This window comes from Scyliorhinus canicula, chromosome 5, assembly GCF_902713615.1.
Source record: "Scyliorhinus canicula chromosome 5, sScyCan1.1, whole genome shotgun sequence".
Taxonomy (NCBI): domain Eukaryota; kingdom Metazoa; phylum Chordata; class Chondrichthyes; order Carcharhiniformes; family Scyliorhinidae; genus Scyliorhinus; species Scyliorhinus canicula.
Window position 1 is genome coordinate 131,928,566 of NC_052150.1, and position 19,636 is coordinate 131,948,201.

At 47.7% G+C, this 19,636-nt stretch overlaps 1 protein-coding gene across 3 annotated transcripts in view; it reads right to left on the reverse strand.

The window, feature by feature from the left end:
* LOC119966275 (tyrosine-protein phosphatase non-receptor type 3-like) overlaps positions 1–19,636 on the reverse strand; it is a 176,095-nt gene that overhangs the window by 58,312 nt on the left and 98,147 nt on the right. For all 3 annotated transcript variants that reach the window (XM_038797680.1, XM_038797679.1, XM_038797681.1), the window contains one exon: positions 1,359–1,487. In XM_038797680.1, the coding sequence (XP_038653608.1) occupies positions 1,359–1,487 (129 nt within the window). The remainder of the gene's footprint in view (positions 1–1,358; positions 1,488–19,636) is intronic.

Consider the following 19,636-nt stretch of genomic DNA (forward strand, 5'->3'; position numbering starts at 1 on the left):
CGCAGAAGGCTGTGGAGACCAAATCACTGAGTGTCTGTAAGACAGAGATAGGTTCTTGATTAATAAGGTGATCAGGGGTTATGGGAAGAAGGCATGAGAATGGGGATGAGAAAAATATCAGCTGATTGAAAGGCGGAGCAGACTTGATGGGCCAAGTGGCCTAATTCTGCTCCTATGTCTTATGGTCATGAACAACTCACTTGAGACAGGTCTGGGTGAAGGGGCATTGGAAGGGGCAGGCCAACCTCACCGTCGATGACAGCTCTTTTGGACATCCCCGCGATTTACAGGACCCGTTCCTCAAAACGGGGTTAGGACTCAGATAACTGGGTACTCTGCCCCCGTCTTGTCCCTTCTTGCTTAATATGGGCTATCTTCTCCTGCGGGACAAAGAGACGGCTTTGTGAGCTGCGCGCTTGATGGATCGGAGGGTACAGGATCTATGGCAGATAGCATGTGCGGATACCACAACTGGACATGAAAGGGTTGTGCTGGTGGGTGCCAGATGATGCTGAGGAACAGATGTGGGGAGGGTGTGAGGTGTCAGCCAGTGATTTGGGGGGGGGGGGGGGGGAATTTGAAGAGTGCCAAGCGGAACTGATGCGAGGAGAGAGGTGGTAACTTACCCTTAAAGCTCAGTGGAAGTCATTGTCCTTCTTCCAACATTGGACGCTGGTCTTCCTGGTCATGTTACCCGCAATGACAGCCACGGCCACTGCCTCCCAGGCGGTATTGGTGGCCCTCCAACCCCCTCGGGGGAACAGGATACCCTGTCTCTCATTCACAGCTTCGAGAAGCCTGTCCAGGTTGGCATTCCCAAAGTGAGGAAATCAGCACGCTTCTATGCTTGTGTGTTAGCTGGGATTAAGTGGTGAGGGAGCATTTAAAAGCAGCTCCCTCGTGTAGTGGCAAGATGCTGAGGCGCAAGTCTGGCAAATCAGACGGCCAGACAGCCAGTAATGGCGAGTAGTTCGTGGGGGTTCATTTTCAGCACTAAGTGCTGTTAAATACGGGTCATGATCTCGCCAACGCGGTTGGGAAACACTCCACTAATCGCCCCAAAATGACATTTCAAAACGTTTCCATTAAATCACACCCATGGTATGATTTCTTAGTTTTCCCTCTGCGGAAGGGCACAAACACACACTGCAATAACCTGTCTTTTCCCAACAGATTTTGACTGGTCTGGTGCGCATTTCTGGCATCTTTTATTTTTATTTACAATTTGGAGGACTGGATGTTTCTTCTTTTATTATTATTCTCTGAGATTTAGAAAAGGAATAAGAAATGCATTCTGAAATAAAATACAGTTGCAAAAAACAATTTGTTTTTATAATCTAGGAATAAGTGAGTCTTACCTCTAAATTAGTGAGTGTCATTTCTCTGAATATGTAAGCAATGCTACAATCCTCTGAGTGACATGTGACCTGAAATCTGCCGTATTTACCTCCTTCTGGAGGATCTGGCCAATACTGATGGCATTTCACCTGCAACATAAAAGAAAACCAAAACAAAGGTCATTTAAAAAATCAAAACTGAACAAATCAAAAATAAATCGAAACGTAATAATAACTTTAATTAAAAAATATTTAATTATTAATCACACTGGGAAAGATTAGAACACTAAGCAATAAAACATCATAATCTCTGTGATTACAGTTGGTCTCTGTGGTCGTCAGCAGATTTCACGATAAATCTTCATAAATGTCAGTTATTAATCAATTGATCTGATCATCACGAATCAAAAACGTGGGTGTCCATTGATAGTTGATGTCTAAATGCAATGTCTGCACAAAATATTGAATTGATATACAGTCCCTGCCACTTGCATGTCTGCACTCATTATAGGCAGCCCCTTTCTGGGCAACTGACAATAATCAATTGTAATAACTATTGGATTCAATTACATTATTTTGCGACCTCAACTTCCCCAAAGCCATCTACAAGGCACAGGTCGAGGCTATGATGGAATACTCTCCCATTGCCTGAATGAATGCAGCTCCACAACACTCGAGCTTGACACCATCCAGGACAAAACAGCCCACTTGATTGGAACCTCATCCATCGCCTGAAACATTCACTCCCTCCATCATCGACACACAGTGACAGCAATATGGATCATAAACAAGATGCTCTGCAGCAACTCATCAGGCCTCCTTCAACAGCACCTTCCAGGTTCATGACCTCTACCATCTAGAAGGACGAGGGTAGCAGATGCCTAGGAACACCATCACTTGCAGGTTCCCATACAAGCCATACACTGTACAGACTTGGAATTATATTAACGTTTCTTCACTGTCGCACTGGATCAAAAACCTGGAACTCCCTCACTAACAGAACTGTAGGGATACCTGCAACAAATGGGCTGCAGTGGTTCATGAAAGAGGCTCACCTCCACTTACTCAAGACAATTATGGATGGGCAACAAATGCTGACCTTACCAGTGACACTCACTCACACCCTATTAAAAATAATAATTGAATGGTGATGCAGGCTCGATGCATCATATGGTCTACTCATGGTCCTATTTCTAGGGTTCTTGTATTTACTTCTATCAGGTCACTGCTCAATCCCAGCCTGTTCGATCTTTGCTGACTGGTATAATCTCCTAAAATCTGGTATCAGCTGTAAGTCAATTTTTGTGCTATCCGCAGAGCAATATTGACCTGAATTTTATAATATGAAGATCAGCGGCACGATCCAACTGCCATACTGTGCCGAAAAGCAGTTCACTGCGGTACAGCGTGGCCGTTAAAAGCCAGGAGACCCCGCTCCCTGGCTCGTCACGCCTCGCGAGATCCAACACGAGACGTTGCAATGTGAATCTCGCCCACAATGGGTGGGGTCACTTTATGGCAAATCTGCATATTAGAGTGAGGCAGTAAGCCTTACTCTAATGTGCAGATTCCCAAGGTACCTGAGGCTTTGAGATTCAGGCCCTTCGTCTCAGATACCTCGGGCGAGCGCGGATCAGCACTGGTCCCCACAAATGGGGATCAGACAGAACAGCACTTGTGGGGGTTTCCAAGGGTTCAGGAGGCCTGCAGCTTTGGTGGTGCCCTGGTACTGCTGGTGCCACCTGGGTACCCTGCCAGTTCCAGCCTGGCACGTTGGTGCAACCTGGGTGCCAGCCTGGCACTGCCAGCAAGCATGGGCATTGCCAGGGTGCCAGGTTGGCACTGCCAAGTTTCGGGGGCCTCAGAGATTGCTACAATAGAGAGTTCTGGCAAGCGGAGCTCCCCATTGTACAAAACGAGGCTGTGTCTGGCGGGGGAGGCCATTTGGCCCTTTGAGCCTGCTCCGCCATTCATTATGATTGTGGCAGATCATCAAGTTCAATATCCTGATCCCACCTACCCCCCCCCCCCATAACTCTTGATCCCACAGCCCCAAGAGCTATGTCCAATTCCTTCTTGAAATTACACAATGTTTTCGCCTCAACTACTTTTTGTGGGAATGAATTCCACAGATTCACCACTCTCTGGATGAAGACATTTCTCCTTACCTCAGTCCTAAAAGGTTTACCCCTTATCCTTAAATAATGACCCCGACCTAGTTCTGGACTTCCCCACCATCAGGAACATTTTCTGAACTACCCTATCTAATCCTGTTAGAATTTTATAACTTTCTAAGAGATCCCCCTCTCACTCTTCTAAACTCCAATGAATATAATCCTAACCGACTTAGTCTCTCATATGACAGTCCTGCCATCCCAGGAATCAGTCTTCGCTTCACTCCCACCATAGCAAGAACACCCTTCCTCAGATAAGGACACCAAAACTGCACAAATACTCCAGGTGTGGCCTCATCAATGCCCTTTCCAATTGTAGTAAAACATCCCTATTTCTTTACTCAAATCTTCTCGTTATGAAGGCTAACAAACCATTTACCTTCCTTACTACCTGCTGGTACTGCACACTTAGTTTCAGTGACTGATGCACAAGGATACCAGGGTCTCGCAGTGTATCCACCTCTCTCAATTTACATCCATTCAAATAATAATCTGCCTTCCTATTTTTTCTACCAAGGTGTTTAATTTCACATTTATCCACATTATACTGCCTCTGCCATGCATATGCCCACTCCCTCAGCCTGTTCAAATCCTGCTGAAGGATCTCTGCATCCTACTGACAGTTCACCCTCCCACCCGACTTCGCGTCATCTGCAAATTTAGAAATACTACATTTAGTTCCCTTGTCCAAGACATTAATATATAACGTGAACAGTTGGGGTCCAGCACAGATCCCTGTTGTACCCCACTAATCACTGCCTGCCAATCCGAGAAAGATCAATTTATTCCAACTTTCTATCCATACTGCTCGCAAAATGTTGAAATAACTAAGATGCTTCTCTTGCCCTCTTAAGATAAATTTGAAACATAGATGCTCAATTCTTATGTGACAAAACACCATCACTGAATGGCTGCTTAGCTTAGCACATCTACATCTTCAAAAATGGCATAAAGTCAGTTGTAAAATTATTGGAACAACGGGTGATTAACATTCCATTCCACGGTGGGTGAACGGGGATTGGGAGGAGTGGGAATAAAGAGGAGCACGTAAGGTTAAAAACATAAAATCGTGGCGAGTTCTGATGACAAAATGTGAGAAAAGTCGCACAAAAGGTGGCTCCTGCCAAGGTCCTTGCTTTTCAAATCCTTTTGCCCATTTTTTGGGGGGATTTCTGCATTTAAACCTATCTGGCCAAATTTGGTTAGTCAATGGAGCTATATCAAAAATTTCATAGATAAAGCTCACTGGAAAGAAACCCTAGGCTGGTAGTCCAGTGAGGGAATCTGAGGGAGATAAGATGGCGGCCGCACCCATCACGGTGGACACACTGGATGTGGTGATGGCACAGGAGCTAGAGTTCAGGAAGCAGATGGACAGTTTGATTGTCAAGGAAAGGAGTTGAAGGAGTCTTTCAAGGCCACCACTGAGAAGGCATTGGGCCAGATCTGGGATTGGTGGGTAAGACGTCGAAGGCAGTGAAGGAGCAAGGTGAGACACTGAAGGGTGTGGAGAGATACTGCTCGTGGCAGAGAACAAGGGTCTGAAGGCAAAGTTGAGGACTTGGAAAACAGGTCGAGGTGACTGAACCTCAGGATGGCAGATGGGGGTTGTAAAAAAGGTGCTTGATATGGAACTTGGTGGGGGGGTGGTGGTGAAGAGGAGCACAATAAGGACGTTGGGATTTGGGCAATTGGGTAGGGAGGATGGGCCAGGGGTATTACGTTTCTGCTTTCTGTTGCCCTTTTGGGCAGGGACCCTTGGTGGGAGAAACCTCACTAGTAATAATGAGTGAGCCACTGAATGGGAGCTGAGAGGGGGAGAGGCTGGTTTAGCACAGTTGGCTAAATAGCTGGCTTGCAATGCAGAACAATGCCAGCGGCGCGGGTTCATTCCCGTATCGGCCTCCCCGAATAGGCGCTAGAATGTGGTGACTAGGAGCTTTTCACAGTAACTTCATTGAAGCCTACTTGTGACAATAAATGATTATTATTATTATTGGGCCAGTTTTGGTAAGAGGAAAGGGTTAGCTGAGGTGGAAAGTAGTCTGCAAGCTTGGGTGGAGGAAGGAGAAGGTATTCAGTGAGGGAAGGTGGGACAGAGAGCTAACAGTGACCAGTGGATTTTCTTTGTCTCAACCTTGGGTGGGGCTGGTAGCCATCCAAGGTAGGCTTGGGACCGAGGAATTTGTAATGAAAGGAAGATTCATCACTGTGGTAATGGCTGACTCAATGGTGTTGGGGAGAGGGAGGGGGGGGGGGGGGGAGTAGGAGACCCCTGACAAGGTGAGGTGACTTAATTGTGGCATAGAAGATGATCAGAGGATTAGATAGGATGGACAGTGAGAGCCTTTTTCCTTGGATGGTGATGTCTAGCATGAGGGGACATAGCTTTAAATTGAGGGGAGATAGATATAGGACAGATGTCAGAGGTAGGTTCTTTACTCAGAGAGTAGTAAGGGCGTGGAATGCCCTGCCTGCAACAGTAGTGGACTCGCCAACACTAAACGCATTCAAATGGTCATTGGATAGGCATATGGACGCTAAGGGAATAGTGTAGATGGGCTTTAGAGGGGTTTCACAGGTCGGCGCAACATCGAGGGCCAAAGGGCCTGTACTGCGCTGTAATGTTCTATGCTAGTCACCTGGAACATACAGAGGGGTAGGGGGTTGTGAAAAGGGTGAGCGTTTTCTCTCATTTGAAGAGTTGGATGACTAATGTGGTGTTTTTACAGGAGACCCATTTGTGGGTGCAGGACCAGACCAGTCTTTGGAAGGTCTGAGTGAGTCAGTTTTTTTCCACTCATGCTTTGACAGTAGAGCCCAGATTTTACTCAATAAGAGGGTCCACTGACAGGTGGGGAAGTCTTGGCTGACCAGTGGGGCCGGTACATGATGGTTGCAGGTACACGGGACTGAAAGTCGTTGATGTTAGTAAACGTGTACGCCTCAAATTGGGATGATTTAACGTTTATAAGGCAGCTGTTGGCCGCAATACCGGATATAGACACTCACCAACTATTTTGGGGGCAAAGATTTAAACTGTGTGTTAGACCCGAGGCTGGATCGCTCTAAGCCAAAGTCGTTGTCGCCTTCCGGGATGGTGAAGGTACTTTCTGTGTTCATGGAGGAGACAGGGTGCTGACCTGTGGCGGTTTATGCACCGGAAAGGAGTTCTCGTTTGTCCCCCCAGTGCACAAGGTGTAGATTACTTCTTCCCTCTTTGGGGTGAAGAAGGTGGAATATCTGGCTGTGATTACATCTCATAGAATTTACAGTGCAGGAGGCCATTCGGCCCATCGAGTCCGCACCGGGTCTTGGAAAGAGCACCCTACCCAAGGTCAGTTTGGGAGCAGCGGCGATGGCCTCTTCCATTTGTTCCTGCAAGGTACTCGTCAAACCTGGTTGTTGTCTACACTTTTAAAAATATGGAGGCAACTGTCAACATTTCAAACTGGGGTTAGTGTCAAGGCTGGCACTTTTTTTTTTTTAAATTTAGATTACCCAATTATTTTTTCCAATTAAGGGGCAATTTAGCGTGGCCAATCCACCTACCCTGCACATTTTTTTGGGTTGTGGGGGCTAAACCCACGCAGACACGGGGAGAATGTGCAAACTCCACACGGACAGTGACCCAGAGCCGGGATCGATCCTGGGACCTCAGCGCCGTGAGGCGGTTGTGCTAACCACTAGGCCACCGTGCTGCCCAGGCTGGCACTTTTTTGTGTTAACCGCCTGTTCAAGCTGGCAAAGTTGGATGCTACGTTTGGGATGTGGAAGTGGCTGAAGAGAGTGTGAGATCGATTCTTGGAGGGCAGTTGGCTAGCATGGAAGAATTGAAAGGGAAATTTGGGCTTTCGGGCTGGAAATCGTTTAGGTACCTTCAGATACAAAATTTTGTTAGATGGATGTTCCTGACATTCTCGATGGCGCCGCCATCTTCCTTGCTGGAGAGGATCCTTTCCTGTTCAGGTTTGGAGGAGGGAAGCACGTCCGGCATATATGGACGGATTTTGTGAAAGGATTCGGTCTCGGTGGAGGGGATTAAGGCCAAATGAGAGGAGCAGCTGGAGCCTATATTTAAGGAATATTAAGGAAGAGGTGTAGAGTGAGGCACGTCACCATATGCGAGGTTGAGCCTGATCCAGCTCAAAGTAGTGTTAAGTCACACCTTAGTAAAGGCAGAATGAGTTACTTATTTGCAGGGGTTGAGGAAAAGTGTGAGTGCTGTTCGAGGGGACCTGCTAATCATACACACATGTTCTGGACCTGTCCCAAACTTGTGGGCTTTTGGGACTCCTTTGTTTTAGCACCATGTCGGTGATACTGAACATTGAGCTGGAGCCGTGTCCTTTAGCAGCTATATTTGGGGTTTTGGATGTGCCGGAGTTGCCGAGGCAGATGTCCTTGCCTTTGCCTCGTTGGTTGCTCGGAGGCGAGTCCAGTTGAGTTGCCTCGGCGTTAGGCGACCTAAGAGTTATTGCACCTTGAGAAAGTCAAATACACAGTGAGGGAGTCAATTGAAGGGTTCTACTGGAGATGGCAATTGTCACTGTTAGTTGCTGGGGTTCGAGGGAGTACTTGGGGGGGGGGGGGGGTACTCCTTTTGAGAGGTCGTGTTGCGGAGATTAGTTTATTGTTCTTTTTAGTTTACAGTTACTGTTGTTATTTGTATTTTTGTATAAAATTTCAAAAGTTTATTAAAAATATTTTAAAACTGTAAAATGTTCTCATTTTCTGTCACGTATGTACTTACTGTCATTTTTCATGGCAGTGGGTTGCATGGTGCCACTTATTGAAAGGTGGAATGTTGCATTACAATATTTAAGTCAGACTCAGTGCAGTTGGAAACCAGATTTAAATTCAACCAGGTAGCCAACTTGACCTCCCAAAGTTCAGTCAACTTGGCAGCTGGCTACAGGTGAATCAAGTTCAGTAGGAGTGCTTTGCCCCTGCCCCATAAGGAAATATTTCGCCAATTTACTCTCACATTTGGTCAAACACCTCTTACCCAACACTGACCAAAGCCTCGTGTCTGCAAATTACTGATACCCAGTCCCCACTCCAACCCCTACTTTTTCTCTTCCTCCTTGCTATCTCTGATTCGCCCCAACAAGCCGTTTTTCCAAATTGAGACTGTTGGACAGCAAATAGAATTAAAAATGATAATAAAGTCTTGCCTTTAAATTAAACCAGACTCCTTTGTCCCTGGAATCCCTCCTGCTACTACCCTACCACTGTTCCCTATAAATGTCAGGACTAAGGTTTCATTACAAATTGCAGTCCAACATAATGTAACACAGGATCAAAGCACATGGAATGCACAGAAGTTCCAGCAGTGATCCTTTATTCCACCCGCATCAAACCAATAAGTTACGTCCATGAAAATCTTAAGTTAAAGACATTTTTTTTGGTTTACAATGAACAACTGTGGCCTAATGATTCACACAAGAAAACGATCAAGAGCTCAACTCCTGGTATTGAATCATCTGTGTAAGAGAGCTTGTTGTAGAAAAGTGGGGGAACAGTGTTGTAGAACTGTGCATCCAGCAGAGCAAAGGTTAGTTATCACAGAACAGGGTTGCAAGCTCATATGGCACTCCTATTGTTAATTCCTCCCGACCACTTGAGCCAGATTAATATGCCATCAAGACCACAAAGAGTATTTTCCTCACCTTGGGGCTTCTCAGTCTCGAGGGTAGCTGGTGACTGTGCTGTCCAAACGATCCTCCTCAGTTTCCTGTAGGTGTATGCTTGAACCAATTCTCCTTACTGGTTCTCCAGACACTAACCGTGACCTCTGACTGCTCTATTTGTGCTCTTGCTCCTATCATAGTGCAGCTCAGTACTTGAAAACTTCTACTTCTTCACTTGCAGCTGCACTCTCTCTTCTTGGCTTCTTCCTTCCCCCCCTACCCACTTCAGCCTGAACTCAGGGCTCCTGGCATCTACCTCCTGAAGCTGCTGCTCTCCCCCATTGCCACCTGCTGGTAAAGGCCTGGATCACATCAGCCGCAAGGAATGCCCCACAGAAGGCACGGTCTCTTATCCAGCCCTGAGCTGAAGTCGTGCAGGGATTCAGCACTACTATTCTGCTACTTTGAATTTACTGCCACAGTGTGCAAGCAGACATGTCTATGGACCGACATAGACATCCGGTAGGTTAGGAGTCAAAACAAATAGCTTGATCATTTAAACTGCCAGGAAGCAGGAGTAGTTTTTAAAATGATCTATGCTTGTGTTCGATGTTATAAATAAGGCATAGATTTAAGTGCGTTTAACGAAGCGTTTCGGTGTAAGAAAGGGTAAAACTCTAGTTAGATTCATGTCAAACAAAGGTGTTTGCCTGTATGGGGGTTTGTGGTTTCATTTTTAAAGTCTCTCTCTATTGTGCTTAGAGTGCTTACGGTGTAAAAGGAATCTTAAGGTTGGGGTCCTTATTCCAGTATTTGGAGCAATAGCATTTGGTTCGAGACTGAATACCTGAGAGATTGTGTAAAAGTTTGAAAACTTGTGGCTATTCAAGACAAAAAGAATACTAGAGGTTGGTGGGGGAGATGGTGAGGGTGGACAGGAGATATGCGGAGGCTTCGGAGGAGGGACTGTTGGGCGAGCGACGTAACCTGCAGGCTAAGTTCGACTTGCTGACCACCGGAAAGGCGGAAGCTCAGTGGAGGAAGGCACAGGGAGCGGTGTACGAATATGGGGAGAAGGAGAGTAGGATGCTGGCGCATCAGCTACGTAAGCGAGACGCGGCCAGGGAGATTGGTGGAGTGACGGATAGGGGAGGTAATGTGGTGCGAAGGGGGGTGGACATTAATGGGGTCTTCAGGGACTTTTATGAGGAATTGTACCGGTCTGAGCCCCCGGTGGAGGGGGGGTGGAATGGGGCGCTTTTTGGACAGGCTGAGATTCCTGAGGGTGGAGGAGGGACAGGTGGAGGGGCTGGGGGCGCTGATTGAGCTGGAGGAGCTGGTCAAAGGGATAGGCAGCATGCAGTCGGGGAAGGCGCCGGGGCCGATGGGTTGCGGTCGAATTTTACAAAATGTATGCAGACCTGTTGGGCCCCCTGTTGGTTAAGACCTTTAACGAGGCAAGGGAGGGGGGGGGGGGGGGGCTTTGCCCTCGACTATGTCACGGGCGCTGATTTCCTTGATCCTTAAACGGGACAAGGACCCCCTACAGTGTGGATCATATAGGCCGATCTCGTTGTTAAATGTGCATGCCAAGCTGTTGGCGAAGATCTTGGCCACAAGGATAGAGGACTGTGTGCCGGGGGTCATTCATGAGGACCAGACAGGGTTTTGTGAAGGGAAGGCAGCTGAACACCAATATACATAGGCTTCTGAATGTTATAATGATGCCGGTGGTAGAAGGGGAGGCGGAGATAGTGGTAGCATTAGACGCGGAGAAGGCCTTTGATAGGGTTGAGTGTGGGTACTTGTGGGAGGTGCTGGAAAGGTTTGGGTTCGGGGAGGGGTTTGTCAGTTGGGTGAGGCTGTTATATGAGGCTCCGATGGCGAGCGTAGCCACGAATAGGAGGAGATCGGAGTACTTTCGGTTGTACCGGGGACGAGGCAGGGGTGTCCCCTGTCCCCTTTGCGTTGGCAATCGAGCCCCTGGCCATGACGTTGAGGGAGTCGAGGAATTGGAGGGGTCTGGTGCGGGGTGGGTAGGAGCACAGAGTGTCATTATATGCAGATGTCTTGTTGCTTTATGTGGTGGACCCAGTGGGGGGAATGCCGGAGGTGATGCAGATCCTTAGGGAATTTGGGGGCTTTTCTGGGTACAAGCTCAACCTGGGTAAGAGTGAGCTGTCCGTCGTGCACCCGGGGGATCAAGAGGAGGGGATTGGTAGGCTTCCGCTGAAAAGGGCAGGGAGGAGCTTTCGGTACCTGGGAGTCCAGGTGGCTAGGAGCTGGGGGGCCCTTCACAAGCTTAACCTCACTAGGCTGATGGAGCAAATGGAGGAGGAGTTCAAGAGATGGAACATGTTGCCTCTGTCGCTGGCAGGCAGGCTGCAGTCTGTCAAGATGGCGGTGCTCCCAAGGTTTGTGTTCCTGTTCCAGTGCCTCCCCATCCTTATCCCGAAGGCCTTTTTTAGGAGGGTCAACAGGAGTATTACGGGATTTGTATGGGCGCATGAGACTCCGAGGGTGAGAAGGGTGTTTTTGGAGTGGGGCAGGGATAGGGGGGGGCTGGCGTTGCCCAACCTTTGTGGGTACTATTGGGCTGTCAACGCAGCGATGGTGCGTAAGTGGGTAATGGACGGGGCAGGGGCAGCATGGAAGAGGATGGAGATGGCGTCCTGCGTGGACACGAGCCTGGAGGCGCTGGTAACGGCGCCGTTGCCGCTCCCTCCAACGAGGTATACCACGAGCCTGGTGGTGGCGGCTATCCTCAAAATTTGGGGGCAATGGAGACGGCATAGGGGGAGAGGTGGGGGGCTCGATGGAGTCCCCGATACGGGGGAACCACCGGTTTGTTCCAGGGAGCATCGATGGCGGGTTTCTGGGCTGGCACATGGTAGGTATTAGGAGGTTGAGGGACCTGTTTGTGGATGGGAGGTTTGCGAGCCTGGGTGAGTTGAAGGGGAAGTTTGGGCTCCCCCCAGGGAACATGTTTAGGTACATGCAGGTTAGGGCGTTTGCCAGGTGGCAGGTGGAGGGGTTCCCTCTGCTGCCCCCACGTGGGGTACGGGACAGGGTACTCTCGGGGGTGTGGGTTGGAGGGGGGAGGATTTTGGACGTGTACCACGTCATGTAGGAGGTGGATGATGCCTCGGTGGAGCAGCTGAAGGGTAAATGGGAAGAGGAGCTGGGTGAGGAGATTGAGGGGGGGGGGGGGGGGAACGTTGGCGGATGCCCTGGAAAGAGTGAATTCCTCCTCTCCGGTGCGAGGCTTAGCCTCATACAGATCAAGGTGCTGCACAGGGACGTGCACATGACTGGGGCGAGGACGAGTAGGTTTTTCGGGGGCGAAGACAGGTGTGCTAGGTGCCCGGGGAGCCCAGCGAACCAAGCCCATAAGTTCTGGGCATGCCCAGCGCTGGGGGAGTTTTGGAAGGGGGTAGCAAGGACGGTGTCGAGGGTGGTAGGATCCAGGGTCAAGCCAGGCTGGGGACTCGCAATTTTTGGGGTTGCAGTGGAGCCGGGAGTGCAGGAGGCGAAAGAGGTCGGTGTTCCGGCCTTTGCGTCCCTAGTAGCCCGGCGGAGGATCTTGCTTCAATGGAAGGATGCGAGGTCCCCAAGCGTGGAGGCCTGGATCAATGATATGGCGGGGTTCATCAAATTGGAGAAGGTGAAATTTTCCCTTAGGGAATCAGTACAGGGGTTCTTTAGGCCGTGGCAGCCTTTCCTGGACTTCCTGGCAGAACGGTAGGAAAATCGGCCGGCAGCAGCGGCAACCGGGGGGGGGGGTTTGTTTCGGGGGAAGGGAGAAATGTGTATATGTGTTTTTTGAATATGCCGAGTGTTTATTTATTGCTTCTTTTTGTAGTTACTTGGGGGGGGGGGGGGGGGGTTTGGTTTTGGGGGTTAGTGTGTTTTTCTTTTTGTTGTTGTTAATACTGTTTTCTTGTTGTTATTTTCTGTTTCTGATATATTTTTGAAAATCTCAATAAAATTTTTTATTTTTTAAAAAAAAGACAAAATAATACCGAAAGGAGAGTTAAAGGTGGGATCCTGCTGAAAACAGCTGAGATAAAGCATCATTTGTAAGAAGATTCTAAAGCATGTCTCTTGAGAGTGGAGTTTGGAAACCCTCGTGTGACAATCGTCTGGGGAGAATTGGAGGAGAAATCCACAGACGTTCGATTGGGTGATATCTACCATTTGGTTTCAGAGTGGGGTGTTGTCGGACCAATTAACCTGTTGGGTTACAGGGACTGTGTTTACTGAGTGTCATGATATGCACTCATGCACATAATGAGATACAGACAGGCAGTGACAGACACCCAGTACAGCCAATCAACGCACAGGACAGAACACAACCAATCACCAGGCAGAACACTAGAGGGTGGTCTTCCACTATAAAACAGACGAGGCATCAACACTCTGCCACTTTCCATTGGTGACAACTTTAGTGATAGTCAGGGTGTATATATCAGTTAGCACCTTCTACACGTGGCTCAGAGCTAGTCTGGTCTAGTTAGTTATAACAAGCACACTTAGATTAGTAGAGTGTGAAACCGACAACGAACTGTGTGCACTGCTTAACAAGTTCAATAAAACGTATTGAACTAACATCACAGTTTGGAGTCTACTTTCAAGTACAACTGCATCCAATTTCAGTCCGTGTTACCCCAGGGTGAATAACACGACACTGAGAATATTATAACATAAAATAGATTTTGTAACCTGTGTTATCCTTAAAATCTGTGTACATTTGTGAAGACAAGTGAGAGTGAGGAGTATTGTATTATAGACAAACAATTCATGTTTAATACATGTTTTTCTTCTTGTTGTTAAAAACTAATTGGCAGTCGTGTGACTGTTCATCCACGTTTTCTAAAAAAGTAAAGGTTACAATGTTTTGAGCAAATGGGACCTTCCCGTCCAGTAGTGATGTGAACTGGGATCTTAACAAAACATATTAACACCTGGAAGCCACTGCTGTTGGATGAATGACTATGGACACAGACTGATGATATTTGATGGTAGAGAAGGCAGTGGCACAGTGTATTGTTACTGAACTGGTAATCTAGAGACCTATGGTAATGTTATGGGTTTGAATCTCACCTTGTCAGATCATGAAATTTGAATTCAATACAATTCTGGAATTAAAAGTCTAATGATCGCCATGTTGATTGTCATAAAAACACATCTGGTTCACGAATATTGTTTAGGAAAGGAAATCTACCGTCTTTACTTGGTCTGGCTTACATGCTATGTCGTTGACTCTTAAAATGCTATCCGAGCAGTTCAAGGGTAATCAGAAGTGTGCAATGAACGCTGGCACAGCCAGCGATGGTCACATCCCATGAATAAATAAAAATAATAGGGCAGCACGGCAACACAAGTGGATAGCACTGTGGCTTCACAGCACCAGGTTCGATTCCCCACTGGGTCACTGTGTGTGCGGAGTCTTCACATTCTCCCCGTGTCTGCGTGGTGCTCCGGTTTCCTCCCACAGTCCAAAGACGTGCAGGTTAGGTGGATTGGCCATGATAAATTGCCCTTAGTGACCAAAAAGGTTAGGAGGGGTTACTGGGTTACGGGGACAGGGTGGAAATGAGGGCTTAAGTAGGTCGGTACAGACTCGATGGGCCCGAATGGCCTTCTTCTGCACGGTATGTTCTATGCTCAATATGATATTGACCCAAATCTTCTGGTCTCTGGACTGAATATATATATATATATGCACGTTGGGACCCGGTAGAAGTCCTGAGCACTAGCCTACTGAAGAATTGTCCGGGTACTTTCAGTTTCTGATGGGCAGCTCCCCACTACCTTGTGCAGAAGTCTCTGACTCCAAGTTAGAGTTAGCGACGTTGGACAAATCATGTGACTTACCTGATTTGCTTGACTAGTGTTTTCTGATCTAACATTTACTGGTCAACTCCAGAACTGACACCTCAATCCTTCACACAGACCCCTCCCCCCACGTAACTTCAACAACCCTGCTGAGCCCTCAACTATCACCTAATCCACTAACCACCTCTCCCACAATATCCATTCACTAATTCACCACTTGTCTATTCACTAACACTCAAACTGGATATTTAATCTTACCATCTGGCAGCTGAGGCCATGCCCTGCCTCCTTCCCAGCTCTACTCCACTTTGACAGAGTTCTCTAAGGGATACTGTGCTCTGCATTTCTGATAAAGCTGGGTTTGGAAGGCCCAACAATAAATAAGGGGCAGTATCGAGTTGAGGGAAGGGTTTTAGTGGAATTGCAATCTGACAATGATGTCGCACCTCAGGACATCCAGCCCTATGAAACCTCACAGAACACAGTCTTCCTGCACTGTGTAGGAGGTTAAAAAATCAGCCATACTGTAATTTAAAAAAAATATATTTCATGGAATGTGAAAGTCATTGGCTGGGCCAACATTTATTGCCCATTCCTAATTGCCCTTGAGGGGGCATTTAAGAGTCAACCACTGTGTTGTGGATCTGGAGTCACATGGAGGCTAGACCGGGTAAGGAGAACAGATTTCTTCCCTAAAGGACATTAAGTGAACCAGATGGATTTTTTCAACAATTAACAACCGTTTTGTGGTCATCATTAGATTTCTTTTAAATCCAGATTATTATACAATTCAAATTTCGCCATCTGCTATAGTGGGATTCGAACCTGGATCTCCAGAGCATTACCCGGTGTCTCTGGAATACTGGTCTAGTGAAAATATCACTACGCTCCTGAACGTGTGTATTCCTGAAGCTTAGAAAAGCTGTTGAATAATGGATAAGAGCATCAGAAATAGGAACAGGAGTAGGTCGTTCGGCCCCTCGAGCCTACTCCTCCATTCAATCCTCATGTCCACTTTCCTGCCCTTTCCCCATAACCCTCAATTCATTTACTGATCAAGAATCTCTGTGGCAAGGAGTTCCAAAGACTCTCAACCCTCAGAAATTCCTCCTCATCTCAGTTTTAAATTGTCACCCCTTTATTCTAAGAGCACGAGAATTAAGAGTAGATTGTATTGTATGTATTTAATATACTGGTATGTACATTACCAAAAAGTAAAGACAATTTTAACATATACAACTGTATAACTGAATGCAAGCAAACAATTCCAAGGAATCGTTTTATATGAACAGCTGCCGTGATGCAGTCTTCAGTTCTGGCCATTAGCGGCAGGATTTTCTCTTCCATACTTTCTACTTTGCTTTTCTCCTTGCACTTTAATTTAAACTCTTTTTCTACTTTAAACTTACAAATGAGATCACTTCCAAGTCTGATGATGCTGCTTCCCATTTGCTGTCCACTGCTTCTATAGGCTTTACTTGGAGCTGCAGTCTTTGATTTCCTGTCCCACCCATTATTTTCAGCATTCTGCTGAACTTGTATGATTGCTTGTAGCCTTCTTTTTCTCCTTTTCATGCTCTCTGCTCTCCCTCCCACCGAACAAATTTCTCCACTTCGTGTCAACATGCAATTGTCTCATGCGAGATGCAATTTGGCAGTAAGGTTTGACCACCTCTCTCATGGGAGAGCTCGAGTCTCGCAATTTCTTTAGGGAATATGTTTCCCATTTGTAAAATACTGCTTTCAGGTAGGAGACTTTTCAGCAAACATGTGTTTAACTTCTGGAAGAATTTTAAATGAAAGAGGGAACAGATTAAATTATACTGCCAAAAAGAAATTTGACTGCTGGCAGTAGGTGCTCTGCTCATTCTTATTGGGAACTAAAGAGTAGGGATGATGGGAGAAGGCATCAATCATCGAGTCTGCACCCAGTGAGTAACAATAATTTGTGCAGTTACCTACCAAGGACATGTTCAGTTTAGCCCAACACAGCGATAATATTACATATGCAAATGTTCAAATATCCTCTGAAGTGCAAGTGTTTCAGATTTTGATGCTGGACTAACCTCATTGTATAATGCATCAGGGTACAGGCTAAGTTCATCCCTCTCACTGCCTTACTTGCTCCCTTCCACTCACTGTCCCTTTCACCACATTGCTTGCTCCCAAGCGAGGCGGCGTGTGTAAACAGCGAGGGAGTTGGGAGAGGGAAGCAGGGAGCCAAAGGGAAGGTGCATCAGAAAGCGGGAGGGAGTGAGGGGGTCAGGGGAGGCAGTGAGCGGGAGGGAGTGAGGGATTGGGAGAGGTCCAAGTGGGAAAGAGTGAGTCGGTTGGGAGGGAGAAATGGGGGAAGGAGTGCTACTATGATCCCAGACCAGATCCAAACGGTGGCTAGGCTACTGGACTGAAACCCCAATACTTTAGTTTATTTTGTAACTGTGCGGAAAGAAGGATTCGCTCCAAGAATGATTGCATGAAGAAATAGGGATTTGGTATTTTTTTATATATCAATTTAGAGTACCCAATTATATTTTTCCAATTAAGAAGCAATTTAGTGTGGCCAATCCACCTAACCTGCACATCTTTGGGTTGTGGGAGTGAAACCCACGCAAACACGGGGAGAATGTGCAAATGAAGGAGTTCTCTTTTTTTCTCCCACGTTCATAAAGTTTATTCCCGCATAGACTTCTTTGTCTTGAGCAGGGCGTTAATCCCAAAGGTGGCGGGGACAGAATACTCAGCAATCACAGTCTTGGACCATGCCCCACACTGGGTGGACCTGCGGCTTAGTGAGGAGAGAGGGCAGCGCCCACTCTGGAAACTGAATGTGGGGCTGCTGGCGGACGAAGATTTGCGGGCGGATTAGCAGGAACATCCAGGATTACCTGGAAACAAACGATACGGGTGAGGTAGCAGCGGCAACGGTCTGGGAGACTCTGAAGGCAGTTGTCCGAGGGGAACTCATCTCAATTCGATCCCAGAGGGAAAAGAGAGAAAGAGCCGAGAGGGAGAGACTGGTGGAGGAGATACTCGAGTGGACAGGAGATACTCGGAGGCCCCCGAGGCAGGGCTACTGAGGGAGCGGGAGAGTCTGCAGGCGGAATTTGAACTGCTAACCACAGGGAAAGTGGTAGCACAGCTGAGGAAGGCAAGGGGGCAGTCTATGAGTACGGGGAGAATGCTGGCACACCAACTGCGAAAGAGGGAGACGGCCAGGGAAATCGGGGGGAGTAAAGAATAAGGAGGGTAACATAGTATTGGATCCAGGGGGGTGAACGGAGTCTTTAAGGAATTCTATAGTAAACTATACGAGTCCGAGGCCCCGACGGGAGCGGAATGGATGAGGCAATTTTTGGACCAGTTGAGGTTTCCAAAGGTGGAAGAGGACCTGGTGGAGGGCCTGGGGGCCCCGATTGAATTGGAGGAGATTGCCAAGGGTATAGAGGGCATGCAATTGGGCAAAGCCCCGGGGCTGGACGGTTACCAGGTAGAATTCTATAAGAAATATTCGGAAAAATTGAGCCCACTCCTGATGAGGACCTTCAATGAGTCTAGAGAAAAAGTAACCCTCCCCCCAACAATGTCACAGGCTTTGATCTCACTCATTCTTAAACGAGGGAAGGACCCAGTACATTGCGGGTCATACAGGCCGATTTCGCTCTTAAACGTGGATGCCAAATTACTAGCTAAGATTCTGGCCACAGGAATTGAGGATTGCGTCCCAGGGGTGATAGAGGAAAACCAGACTGGGTTTGTTAAAGGCAGACAACTCAATACCAATGTCCGGAGACTTTTGAATATTATTAAGATGCCCTCAGAGGGAGGGGAGGCAGAGGTGGTAACAGCAATGGACGCAGAGAAAGCCTTTGACCGGGTGGAGTGGGAGTACCTCTGGGAAATGCTGGGGAGGTTTGAGTTTGGCGAGGGCTTTATTGGCTGTGTGAAATTGCTGTACCAGGCACCTGTCGCAAGTGTATGTCCAAACCGGCTGAGGTCGGGGTACTTCGAGCTTCACAAGGGAACGAGTCAGGGGTGTCCCCTCTCCCCGTTACTATTTGCCCTAGCTATAGAACCACTAGCTATGGCGCTGACAGCCTCGAGGAACTGGCGGGGAATGGTTCTTTGGGGGTGGGTGGGAACATTGGGCCTCGCTATACACAGATGATTTGCTCCTGTAAATTTCGGACCCTGTGGAGGGGATGGGGGAGGTTCTGCGGATCCTGAGGGATTTTGGTAGTTTTTCAGGGTACAAACTAAACATGTGAAAGAGCGAGTTGTTTGTGATCCAGGCCAAGGGGCAGGAGGAGGGACTGAAAGAGCTGCCGCTCAGGATGGTAGAGAAAAGTTTTCGTTACCTGGGTATACAGGTGGCCAGGAAATGGGATGCCCTGCACAGGCTCAACCTGACCCACTTGGTGGAGCAAATGGAAGGGGACTTTAAAAGGTGGTACATGCTCCCGCTGCCACTGGCAGAGAGGGTGCAGACCGTGAAAATGACTGTCCTCCCGAGATTTTTGTTTGTCTTTCAGTGCCTCCCCATCTTCATCCCGGAGGCCTTTTTTAACCGGCTGAGTAGGATCATTACGGGCTTTGTGTGGGTGAATAAGACCCTGCGAGTAAGGAGATCGCTATTGGAGCGCAGTCCGGGGGGGGG